The 12,926-nt window shown below is 38.0% G+C and overlaps 1 protein-coding gene across 1 annotated transcript; it reads right to left on the bottom strand.

Moving 5' to 3' along the window:
- Positions 1-236: 236 nt before the first annotated feature.
- LOC137396128 (calcium-independent phospholipase A2-gamma-like) lies at positions 237-12,366 on the bottom strand. The gene is made up of 9 exons (XM_068082288.1): positions 12,218-12,366; positions 11,847-11,956; positions 10,933-11,579; positions 10,558-10,739; positions 9,791-9,934; positions 5,697-5,819; positions 3,043-3,292; positions 2,652-2,850; positions 237-930 (listed from the first exon to the last, which is right to left on the bottom strand). Exons 3-9 carry the CDS (start codon positions 11,557-11,559, stop codon positions 659-661), a joined length of 1,797 nt encoding a protein of 598 aa, XP_067938389.1. The 5' UTR covers positions 11,560-11,579; positions 11,847-11,956; positions 12,218-12,366; the 3' UTR covers positions 237-658.
- Between the last annotated feature and the right edge of the window lie 560 nt (positions 12,367-12,926).

Raw genomic sequence — 12,926 nt, 5'->3', positions numbered from 1 at the left:
TTGCAAATCATTTTTTATGCTTATGGTGAATATTTTAATCTTGTAAAGCGTTCTTATATTCTGTGTAGGTTATGTATTGCGCTACAAATTTTAGTTACATTGTTTATTATAAAGGTTTTTAAAATTTTTATCCCGTCATTCCAGCAGACCTACGTCTAGTTGTTTGACTTGTATGCTCACTGACGACAATCTTACCACTCCAGTGGTACACTTTTGAAGCAATAGCAACCATGTAGTTGAAATGTTTGAAAGTGTATAATAATGTAATAGGAGAAAAGGGAACATCCAACCAGTTCGTCTGCTACAACTACAATGTACAACGATATCCAGCCATATTAAACAAAAATAAAATAATTATATTTTATATAGAACATATAACTGTGTATACGGAGCTGTAAATACTGCAGTAAACAAATGATTGAAAGCTAGCATTCATTACAAGAAATTATTGCCTTAGAGAATATCTTAAAGCTGAAATGTATCAAAATAACTAAAAATAGAACTATTTGTTTCACAACCCGTCATCTATAAGAATTAAAAATAAATACATCATTTGAGATTGAAAGGCATGCAGCCGTTAACAATATAATACTCCTTGAACAACTGACCAAATTACAGAGTGAAATATTCGGCATTAAAAGTTAAGAGGAAGACAACTTCAAGCCAGCGAGGGAAGATGACTCGCAAGGGTTGAATATGAATCAGCTGTCCAATCACCAAGTCTTTGCTGGACAGACCGAGATGCACTCAATTGCTGACCGGCTCGGTTCAACTTGCTGGCGTTTCGCCGCAGATACTGCTGTGTCTCAAACTGCATTTGCTGCAGTCGTTCCTCTTGAATCTCATTTAGCAAAAATTCTTCTGACATGTACGGGTTGAACCGATAGTATGTGTCAGCAGGCAGCAAGTCATTTAGAACTGTATGCACACCTGCAAATGAAGAACTTAACAACTTACCCACAGAAATTTATTCAAAATACTAGTGAATAGAATACTCTGAAAAATACTGCACAAAGTAGTAGAAGACAACTTCTACAAGAATAGAGAGTTTGCTTGAAAGAAATGCAAGAAGTTAATGTACAAATAGGTGATGTTCAAGCAGAAAAGCAGGTATACAGGTACAAGTAGGTGTGTAAGTAGATGTTTAAGGAGACAGTATACAAGGTAAAAAGTGGGCAGGTGGACAATATGGAAGGTTAGATGTGTGCAGCTAGACAGTATAGAGTTAGGAGCTGTACAGGGAGATGGCATAGAGACAGAAAGAAGCATACAGGTATAAAGTACAATTAGTAAATGTCAAAGCAACAAATGTAAATACAGTGCGCCCTGGAGTTACGATGTCCCTGATACACGATATTTCCGGCTTACAAAGTGGAACATTGTGGTTTTTCATCCTCGCCATAAGAATCATATTTTGCCATTGGAATTGAACAATAAATTTCACTTGAAATTCAGATTTGACAGTATGTGTGCTTATTAAGTGGAAAAAACAAAGATGCTGTCGGACAAAAACTTTCTCACAACTCCTGAAAGAGATACAATGACCGATTTTTTTAAGTTCAGCATTCCTCACGTGAAAAGCGGTAGTATTTTCCCTTTGAAACCAGTACCAAAGTTAGAGTTGCGATCCCTCCAATCATAGGGTCAAGAACTTGACAACTTCTCTTAACCCGCTAACAAAAATTCACTTCATTACGTATTAAGTTTATTGTCAAATGTGCAGTAACATAAATAGCATTGATGCGTTTTTTGGCTCTTCTGCTTTACCCACTACATGTACCAGCTCAAGTCACGCCACTCCAAAGGTACAGTACTAAAATTTAATTTGTCCTTTCAATGGCCATTAAATGGTCAAGTATGCGAGAGGTCACTTTCAAGAACTGCGTCACTCGGAATCTCTTGTCGAATTAGGTTAAAAAAGGTTTTAATGAGGTCGACTAAAAGTTATAGCAAAACCGAAGCATGAAACCGATAAATGATAAAATTTTAGCCATAAAAAGTTGAAGTCCAGTAAAACAGTTTAAAATACATACTAAAAGTTAGTTTTAAGTGTGTGTTTAGTAAACTGAATTAATTTAACTTAAATTCAAAGTGTATGTTACACTACACATATGTCTCCAAGTAAAAACTCCTATAATACATACTGCTGCTACTGCACATACACGTTATACATTGTAATGTTACATTTCATTACAGATCATAATCACTAAATACGCTAAAGTTACTGTGGGTAACTATAGCTTCTACGGTTAACATACTATTTTGTTACTAATTTTTAATATGTACAGTACTTACATAAAATTTTGATAACTTTTACCAGGGGTGTTTGCATTATGTAATTACTATGGGTTTCTATACCTCTCCATACGACATTTTTGCTATACGAGGCCAATCTCAGAATGGATTAAAATCATATGGCGAAGGTGCACTGCACAAGAAAAAGTCATTTGATGGAGTTTTTAAATGTGGACAGGTAGGAATCGCACAAGTAAACAGTGCACACAATGAGGCTTGTATAGCCCATATACTGAGGGCTTGTATAGCCCATATACTGAGGGCTTGTATAGCCCATATACTGAGGGCTTGTATAGCCCATATACTGAGTGCTTGTATAACCCATATACTGAGTATAAGAGGTGGCAGGTACTTACCTTCTGTGTTAGTAGCACTGTGTATGATAGTGCCCACTTTGTGTCTCAGACTGCTCATATCTTGTGCCATATCGACAGAACCAGGTTCATATCTTCCATTGCCCACAGACACTATACACTGGAGTCGTTCTTCAGACCAGATAGCCTTAGCTTCATGCAATGCTATTGCAGTTGGGTTGTTGTTGAGTACTCCTCCATCCTGCATTTCACAAACAGTGACCACAAAGTTGTCTTTGCATACAAGCTCATTCATAAACTTTACTTTCAGAACCCAATGAGATGAGAGAGAATTGAGCACATAAAAAGAACATGTATGCAGTGCGTTTTGCAGGTAACATCACGGAGGTCAAATATGGCGCAAGCAATTTGACCAACTGAACTCACAACCTACCTGATGTATGTGACGGCCTATCTTAAACTCCTCAAAATAACCTGGGGCAGCTGATGACGCCCTGATGGCCTCCCATACTTTTACATTGCACGAACCAGGGTATTGCGAGCTGGAATCAACGCTGTGATTGTAGTTGCGGAAAACATAATTGTAAGGCATGTCAGATACAACCGTTGACACGAGTCCAACACGGGGCAAACTGCGATCTTTGACCGTAGAAAGCATAGATGTCTCTGTTCCAAGTTCATCCCTGAAGAACAACAGTAGCATACACTGCCGGTGATCACTATTAGTGCAGAAAGAAACACAAGTAGTCAATATGGTAATGCCTATGAGCAAGATTATCGCTACAGATTTTACCAACTGTATTCCACAAATAAAACAACTCATAAACTAATTTAAAAGATACACAAAATAAAATCCTATGATTCATTATTGAGGTTTTATGCCAAACTTAATGCCAGCAATCGTAGGGGGAAAACACTTACTATGGATAGCAATTGCATATATAAATGCTCTTTGAATGAAAGTAAAAAAGCTTTCAACTTCTAGCAAGCGGTGCATAAAAAACTTTGAATTGAAACTCCTTCGCTAGTTTTAAATGTTAACTTGCAACAAAATTCACATTACAGTTATTTGGTATCAAAAAATTCCCCATGTCTTACCCTGCTGCGTTGTAGGTGCAAAATATGTGGAAATGTGATTATAAGCTCTTAAAAGCTCAAAAACGAACAGTTAATCGCTGCCATCACGATGGCTCAAATGGGACGTAGTTGTACAAGATGGCTTCTGTTTACACATTCACGCAACCTCATCCGTCGAAATATTTTCACAAATATAGTTTACGCATTCAATAAAACCATGTCTATTGTTCTTATGTGTCTATTTTATCGTCATTGTAATGATGCCACTTTCAGCACTGATATCTTATAACTTACCGTAAAAATTTGTTTAATATTGTAACCTTAGCTCGAAGGAGTACATATCATTGTCTGATAAACATGACGAGCCTGTTGGTCATCTGTGATAATCGGAAGCTGCAGAAATTTTTCACGAAGTATGGGTCACATGATCAAATCACGACTAGACGATTAGACCAAACCAAAACAAAACTGTAATGTAGCGAGCATCTATATTTGGAAAGGGCTCGTCGGTGAAACCCGAAGTGTTTGTCATAAACCGGTGCTACGAGAAGTTTTAGATTATGCTTTTTATTAGCCTTCCAATTCACGTGAGAACATCATGTGACAAAACAATAACCAAATGTAATGACTACGTCAGAGAAATAAACTGATTCCAATCTACGCCGGCTTTTCGTTTTTGAGCTTTGAAGTGCTTGTAATCACATTTCCACATATTTTGTACCTACAACACAGCAGAGTGAGACATGGTGAATATTTTGATACCAAATAGCTGTAATGTGAATTTTGTTGCAAGTCAACCTTTAAATTTGAACATTAACAGAGATTTAATATGCAATGTTGTGATATTTTCATTGAATGCCTTCTGAGTAAACTCGGACAGTGCTTTAAAACCAAGTATACATTCTAAACCGCTGTACTCTACTAGCAACATAACATAATTAGGAATTACCGACAAGACTAGAGTGAATGCTTGTGGCTTATATATTGAACAAAACTGATAGTAGACAAGCTTGAAACTATCGTAAAATAACAGGACAGTAGGCATCGATCCTATCAATATTTATAGTTTGTTTCAATGTGGATTGGATGACTGTTCTCACTTGAGTACAGTTAAACACCAATAAAGTTACCATTAAACCTGAACAATAGAGCTACCTCTCCAATTCAGTAACAGTGCTACCGATAAGTCTTATCATTAGAATTACAATACAGTTTGTGCAATAGAGTTATCACTAAGTCTCAGTAATAGAGTTATCAATGGGTTTTAGCAGTGAGTTGAAACAGAGTCTCAGCAATAGAGTTACCATAAAGCCTCAGCATTGGATTTACCAGCGAGCTACCACAACATCTTACGAATACATCACCAGAAAAACTGCCTGCAGTAAGCTCCTACCGTTCAGAAACTCTGGGACTAGTGTCGCACACACACCACAAGTCCTACTCATACCACAAGTCCCATACATACTACAAATTGCTTATTGTTCTCTAGACAGTTTTAATAACACGATCAGATTCCTCAAAGTTATTTCCCAATATTAGAGTGATTATATGATTAACAAATCTTTATTTTGCTTGAATGGCCAAGAGAGAGTAGTGAATACCTTTCAATAGAATTAGCCTACGCAACTGAAATAAAACTTCATTGTACAATTATGCTTTGTAGCTGTTACGCATTTCCACTTGCTCAGAATCACATGTCACACGCGTTTGATTAAGAGGAAAACCAATTGTATTTAGTGGGCAGATATATAAAGGGGATATACAAGCATGAATACATACAAGTAACAATAAAACAATCTTTGCATTTCCTTACAACTGGATTACTGCCAAGAGTCTATGGAACGTTCTTTAGTATTGAAACGAACAGGTTTCACGCCATATTCCATGAACAAAAGGTGAACAATGGAAAATGTGAATCACCACATCATATTCTACGACCAGAAGGTAAATAATGGAAAATGTTTATCACCTGATAACATTTGAAATTCCGAAACAGGAAGTTAGAGTTACCTTAGTATGCCTTCCCAGATAGCCATATCATAGTAAGAATGTTTTGCTATAAGATTTGCCGTGCCAGCCAGCGTGCCTCTAGTAAATATCTTCTGACTGCAGTCTTTATATACTTCCTCACATCTGCCATAACAAACCTCATTAATTTCTCTACTTGGACTAACCAAGCCTTTAGGATGAACTCTAACCAAGCCTTTAGGATGAACTCTAACCAAGCCTTTAGGATGAACTCTAACCAAGCCTTTAGGATGAACTCTAACCAAGCCTTTAGGATGAACTCTAACCAAGCCTTTAGGATGAACTCTAACCAAGCCTTTAGGATGAACTCTAACCAAGCCTTTAGGATGAACTCTAACCAAGCCTTTAGGATGAACTCTAACCAAGCCTTTAGGATGAACTCTAACCAAGCCTTTAGGATGAACTCTAACCAAGCCTTTAGGATGAACTCTAACCAAGCCTTTAGGATGAACTCTAACCAAGCCTTTAGGATGAACTCTAACCAAGCCTTTAGGATGAACTCTAACCAAGCCTTTAGGATGAACTCTAACCAAGCCTTTAGGATGAACTCTAACCAAGCCTTTAGGATGAACTCTAACCAAGCCTTTAGGATGAACCCTAACCAAGCCTTTAGGATGAACTCTAACCAAGCCTTTAGGATGAACTCTAACCAAGCCTTTAGGATGAACTCTAACCAAGCCTTTAGGATGAGCTCTAACCAAGCCTTTAGGATGAGCTCTAACCAAGCCTTTAGGATGAACTCTAACCAAGCCTTTAGGATGAACTCTAACCAAGCCTTTAGGATGAACTCTAACCAAGCCTTTAGGATGAACCCTAACCAAGCCTTTAGGATGAACTCTAACCAAGCCTTTAGGATGAACTCTAACCAAGCCTTTAGGATGAACTCGAACCAAGCCTTTAGGATGAACTCTAACCAAGCCTTTAGGATGAGCTCTAACCAAGCCTTTAGGATGAACTCTAACCAAGCCTTTAGGATGAACTCTAACCAAGCCTTTAGGATGAACTCTAACCAAGCCTTTAGGATGAACTCTAACCAAGCCTTTAGGATGAACTCTAACCAAGCCTTTAGGATGAACTCTAACCAAGCCTTTAGGATGAACTCTAACCAAGCCTTTAGGATGAACTCTAACCAAGCCTTTAGGATGAACTCTAACCAAGCCTTTAGGATGAACTCTAACCAAGCCTTTAGGATGAACTCTAACCAAGCCTTTAGGATGAACTCTAACCAAGCCTTTAGGATGAACTCTAACCAAGCCTTTAGGATGAACTCTAACCAAGCCTTTAGGATGAACTCTAACCAAGCCTTTAGGATGAACTCTAACCAAGCCTTTAGGATGAACTCTAACCAAGCCTTTAGGATGAACTCTAACCAAGCCTTTAGGATGAACTCTAACCAAGCCTTTAGGATGAACTCTAACCAAGCCTTTAGGATGAACTCTAACCAAGCCTTTAGGATGAACTCTAACCAAGCCTTTAGGATGAACTCTAACCAAGCCTTTAGGATGAACTCTAACCAAGCCTTTAGGATGAACTCTAACCAAGCCTTTAGGATGAACTCTAACCAAGCCTTTAGGATGAACTCTAACCAAGCCTTTAGGATGAACTCTAACCAAGCCTTTAGGATGAACTCTAACCAAGCCTTTAGGATGAACTCTAACCAAGCCTTTAGGATGAACTCTAACCAAGCCTTTAGGATGAACTCTAACCAAGCCTTTAGGATGAACTCTAACCAAGCCTTTAGGATGAACTCTAACCAAGCCTTTAGGATGAACTCTAACCAAGCCTTTAGGATGAACTCTAACCAAGCCTTTAGGATGAACTCTAACCAAGCCTTTAGGATGAACTCTAACCAAGCCTTTAGGATGAACTCTAACCAAGCCTTTAGGATGAACTCTAACCAAGCCTTTAGGATGAACTCTAACCAAGCCTTTAGGATGAACTCTAACCAAGCCTTTAGGATGAACTCTAACCAAGCCTTTAGGATGAACTCTAACCAAGCCTTTAGGATGAACTCTAACCAAGCCTTTAGGATGAACTCTAACCAAGCCTTTAGGATGAACTCTAACCAAGCCTTTAGGATGAACTCTAACCAAGCCTTTAGGATGAACTCTAACCAAGCCTTTAGGATGAACTCTAACCAAGCCTTTAGGATGAACTCTAACCAAGCCTTTAGGATGAACTCTAACCAAGCCTTTAGGATGAACTCTAACCAAGCCTTTAGGATGAACTCTAACCAAGCCTTTAGGATGAACTCTAACCAAGCCTTTAGGATGAACTCTAACCAAGCCTTTAGGATGAGCTCTAACCAAGCCTTTAGGATGAGCTCTAACCAAGCCTTTAGGATGAACTCTAACCAAGCCTTTAGGATGAACTCTAACCAAGCCTTTAGGATGAACTCTAACCAAGCCTTTAGGATGAACTCTAACCAAGCCTTTAGGATGAACTCTAACCAAGCCTTTAGGATGAACCCTAACCAAGCCTTTAGGATGAACTCTAACCAAGCCTTTAGGATGAACTCGAACCAAGCCTTTAGGATGAGCTCTAACCAAATTTAGTAGATTATATCAGAAAGCATTGGTATTTTTCTATCATTTGCTATTGTTTGTTATGTTTGAAGTAATCTGACTGCCAGAACGATTCAATATTAAAATCGACAAAATTTGATCACGTTTAAAACGCTCCAGGGTTGGAAAAAACCACGGTTTTTATGAAAAAACCAGGTTTTTTTGGTTTAAACCGGTTTTTATGGTTTAAACCGGTTTTTACGGTTTTTATAGTTTTACCAAAGTTTTTGCAATTTTAAGTTTAATTAACATCACTTACTATAGCTGCATGATTGAGTATTGAACATACATATGTGGAATCATCTGTTCAAGATGGTACTGCGGGAGTTGTTATGGGGAAAAAAGAGAGAAAACATATGAAAACTTTAGAATGAGTCTTAAATCAAACATGATCGATGAAATGCAGAGCAGAAATCTTATCACATAAAATGAATATTTTACATACAGATCTATGTATAAGTAGGAACTTTAATCCAAGTGATTAGTCGTGTGGTAGTGTAGAGCAGAGCATAATGCAGATGCATTGCTAGTGTTTGGAGCAGTGGCAGATGACTCAACTTCTATCCCCTGAATATTAGCATCACTGTCTAAATTGGTGTTATCAGTTTGACATCTTGCTACGAGAGCTTTAAGCCTATCTGCGTGACCTTGCGTTACGACAGCACACCTTTTACATTTTGCCTTAAAACCTTTGCCTTTTGCAGTTCGAGTGAAAAACTGCCAAACGGGATCCTGCTTGCGAGGCATCGTGGAAATTTGAGACACAACTTTAACTTTTCAAAACACAAAAAACTTGATAAACTGAATTATAACAATCCAACTACTTTGGCTTGTGCACAATAAATGAAATATTAGTTTGCAAACTTAAAGCTTTTGCCCAAAGGGATTTTATTGTTTTAATTTCTAATTGTAAGTAATCCTTTCTCACTGGCCAGACTTGAGAAAGTATTCATTCATTATTAGAGACGATGACTGGATTAGATTTCACATGGTTTTTATATTTCATCAGTAAAGAGATCATCATATCACTTGATAAAACCAATTGCAAATGAAATTCACTAATTCATTGTTGTGCTAGGATTTCATGTAGTTTCAACTTGAGCTTTGCAATCAATTTACTGCTGTGTCCTAAATAAACTTCCACAGCTGATAATTACATATAATTGCATTTCTACCGCACATGAACCACTAGGAGCTTAAAATATTATGTTTTTCACAAAAAATAATGAAAAAACCATAAAAACCGGTTTTTAGGGCTGGTTTAAACCGGGTTTAAACCACTCGGTTTAAACCACTGATTTAAACCGAGCCAACCCTGAAACGCTCAGGAGAAAAATACATGCAATATGTCGTCCCTAGTTGCTATCGTTTCTGATAGAAACTACTCAAACTTTGTGTAAGATCATCTTCAGCTCCAAATCTTGCGAGAGAACTGAAAATACATTCAAAAAAATTTGTATAAAACAGGTTTCCACAGTCTACCCGGCATTAATAAAATAAATAGCTACTAACCTGTCCAGAGGTAGTTTCATAGAACCAACAAGAACTGCTAGGAGTCCCCCGGTGCTCACCCCACATATATAGTCAAACAGGGTATGTATTGGAGCCCTGCATATGATTTCCAGCTGCTTGAGAGTTTCTATGGCCACCAGACCCCTGTGATAACAAAATCCTTGGTCAACTTACACAGATTTTAATCTAGCAACAAAACCCTACCTCGTCCGATATCAGGCCTATAATGGAACACACTGAAGCATTGTAGGAAATAATTTATATGATCTATTTCACAAGTAGGTTCCATAAGCTATTCATCCCACACACATTGACAACTGATAGCAGTAACCTCTAGGACTGATAGTACTAAATACTAGTACTAGTCAGTAGGAACATTACTACTAGTATAACTTCTTGTTAGTATAATCTGCTAATTCACAATTCACTCTGCTACCCACCAATAAAATAGTACTACTGCTACTACAAGATATGCCTTTATGTGCCCACATGTAGAGGCAATGATAAGGCCTGGCCACTACTAATCCTGCAAACTCCGCCGACACCAACAGTTACACCTAATGCTAGTCTAACCTCCTTACACTTTTAACACTAACGAATGTCAATCACAGTAGACTAAACATAGTTCAACTAACAAGACTGGACCAGGGTAGCTAATAGGCTGATATTTTTTAGCAGTCAAATCCAAATACCAGTACCACCACATCTGAACACTGCTATCAACTCTCACTAGCAAACAACAGTAGTACCATATGACTGACACTCACTTAGTGCCACCTCCATCTATTGTGAGTATCTTTATGCCTTTGGAGCTGAGACGTGGGGCATGTCCTAATACAGACAGCGTCTCATTTATGATACCATTTAACTTCTTTGTATCTGCCAACCTTCTCTCCCTTTGTCTCTCAGTCTCCGCTCTCAGTGAGAGTAGAAAGGGGACAACTCTTTGCTATATAATTTAACTAGCTAAGTGAACATGATCATTGAGCTAAACTAAGACAAGCAAGCAGTATTAAATGTAGTAAGTGCAGGTAATAGCAGTATCAATTTGTTTTAAATTATTCGTGTTTCTGAGCTTTTGAGCATAAATTAACCGAATAGAAACTAACAACATAGAAATATCAGAGACAATTAGTACATACATCAATTGCAAAAAGCCGAGCAGACGGATTTCTCTTCACATGGTTGCACAGTTCCGCAAGTCGAGTAGCCCGGGATACAAGGCTAATATCCGGAGCTAATGCATTGACTGTGAGTGATTGCATTTTCCTTTCTGTATCAGCCATAGAGAGCCTGTTACGTTTGGCCTCTACAATTCTGGCCTGTTTACTGGCTATCGTAGCCTGCTTTCGATCAGTCTTTACCTTAGCTGGCGCCTCATTTGAGAGAGTTACTGTAGGTTGATGGGCAAGCCCGTAATACTGGTTAATACTTGTGTGGCATTCTGTCATAGCATCTGCCAACGACTGTCCAGAAGAAATACTATGCTCTTGGCTATCTGATCGTTTACTTGATCGCACGACATGGGTTGAGAGCATTTGCCGACTCAAGTTAGAAACTGATGCCTTCACTAAGCTCCCTAATTTACTAATTGAAGGTGAAGTAAAGGTTGCAGAATTTTCTGCACAAGAATTGTCTGCTGCGAGGTGACTAATGGCGGTGTCCCTGTCTTGCATCTGTTCTATTGCTTCACCTGAACTTGTTTCCATTGATTTAGATGCTATCCATCTCGGATTCAAAGCTCTTGTGAGTCGTCCTGCTACGGCCATCTCTTAAACTTGACAAAAATCTAAAAGTAAGTTTTATGAGGAATTACAATTTGAACGTAGCGCGACGGTAGCTTTACAAAATATGAAGAACAAGAACTATTTAGCGAGACCCACTTTGATATGCTCGAATGTGCTTGAATTATCTGCCAATCTTAAAACTGCTTAGAATCATGAAACTATCAAAGTTGTAAAAAAATATAATGCTAATACATTAATGATTGCCAAGGTATCAAGCGAAGTTATTTTTGTCGTGCACGTATATTGTTGCTTAAAATACATGTACATACCTGTTTAGAGACAATAATCAGCAGCAATCTGGATTTTCAGGGTCCGCAAACTCGCAAATATCTTCAAATTCACCAATCGATATTCGAAATAGTTGGTCACAAGGTTGTCACTGCCAAATAGTATGATAATCGATTATTGCAACCGAAAACCAAGGTAATATAAATGGCTCAAGTTACTCCACGCTGTAGCCAAGTATCAGTGACTGTATATTTGCTGAAACTGTTAGTGTTAGTAACGTTAAAAATATCGTGTCTAAATAGATACAATTTCTTCATATTTTTAAAGCTGAACTATCAACATCGAAAAAAGAATTTTCTATGTCAGTGTAGCAGGTTACGACGACAAGAGTAGCGTTCGTATAACAGCTTACCAAGAAAGCAGCAAACTAGCAAAGTATTTCTTTAATTCAGTATCAATGAGCAGAACATTTAACGAATTTCTTCGTCAGTTGCAGCAATCCAAATGAATCGATCTTCTTCGACTATGGTAGGAAATAAAAAATACATCATGCCATTTCGCTTTCCTTATTCACTAGAAGACGAATCGACCTATAAAATGGCTCTAGCTGGCAATCCTAAACTATTATATGGCAGATTGTAGAGCCCCGTTTTAATAAAATGTAAACATTAGGATTATGAGCTACATGCTTGTATCAGCCCATCCGCGTGTCACGATTACAGTTTTCGATTAATAGGCAATTCGACTAATGCAAATCCTGAACTGTTATATGGCAAATTGTAGAGCCCCGTTTTAATAAAGTGTAAACATTAGGATTATGAACTACGCGCTTGTATCGGCCCATCCGCGTGTCACGATAACAGTTTTCGATTAATAGTCGTTGACCATACGAATCATAAGGGCTGGGCAGCTGTGATAGAAGGCAACTCCAAAATCAAACTTTAACATCGGGCTAGTCCTTGCTCCTGGACCAATAACATTTTGCCAGAGTATTGAGTTATTAAAAAAGATTTTATTGATTGACAGTACTTGTTGTAGGCTGTTATTGGCTATTAGATGTTATTTGCTTAAATTTCTTTCATAACTTGTGGCAGTTGCTTATTCAGTTGAGATATAATTGT

The sequence above is a fragment of the Watersipora subatra genome, chromosome 1, assembly GCF_963576615.1.
Source record: "Watersipora subatra chromosome 1, tzWatSuba1.1, whole genome shotgun sequence".
Lineage (NCBI taxonomy): Eukaryota > Metazoa > Bryozoa > Gymnolaemata > Cheilostomatida > Watersiporidae > Watersipora > Watersipora subatra.
The sequence above is the reverse complement of the archived record's forward strand: the minus strand, read 5'-3'. Positions and strand labels throughout refer to the sequence as shown.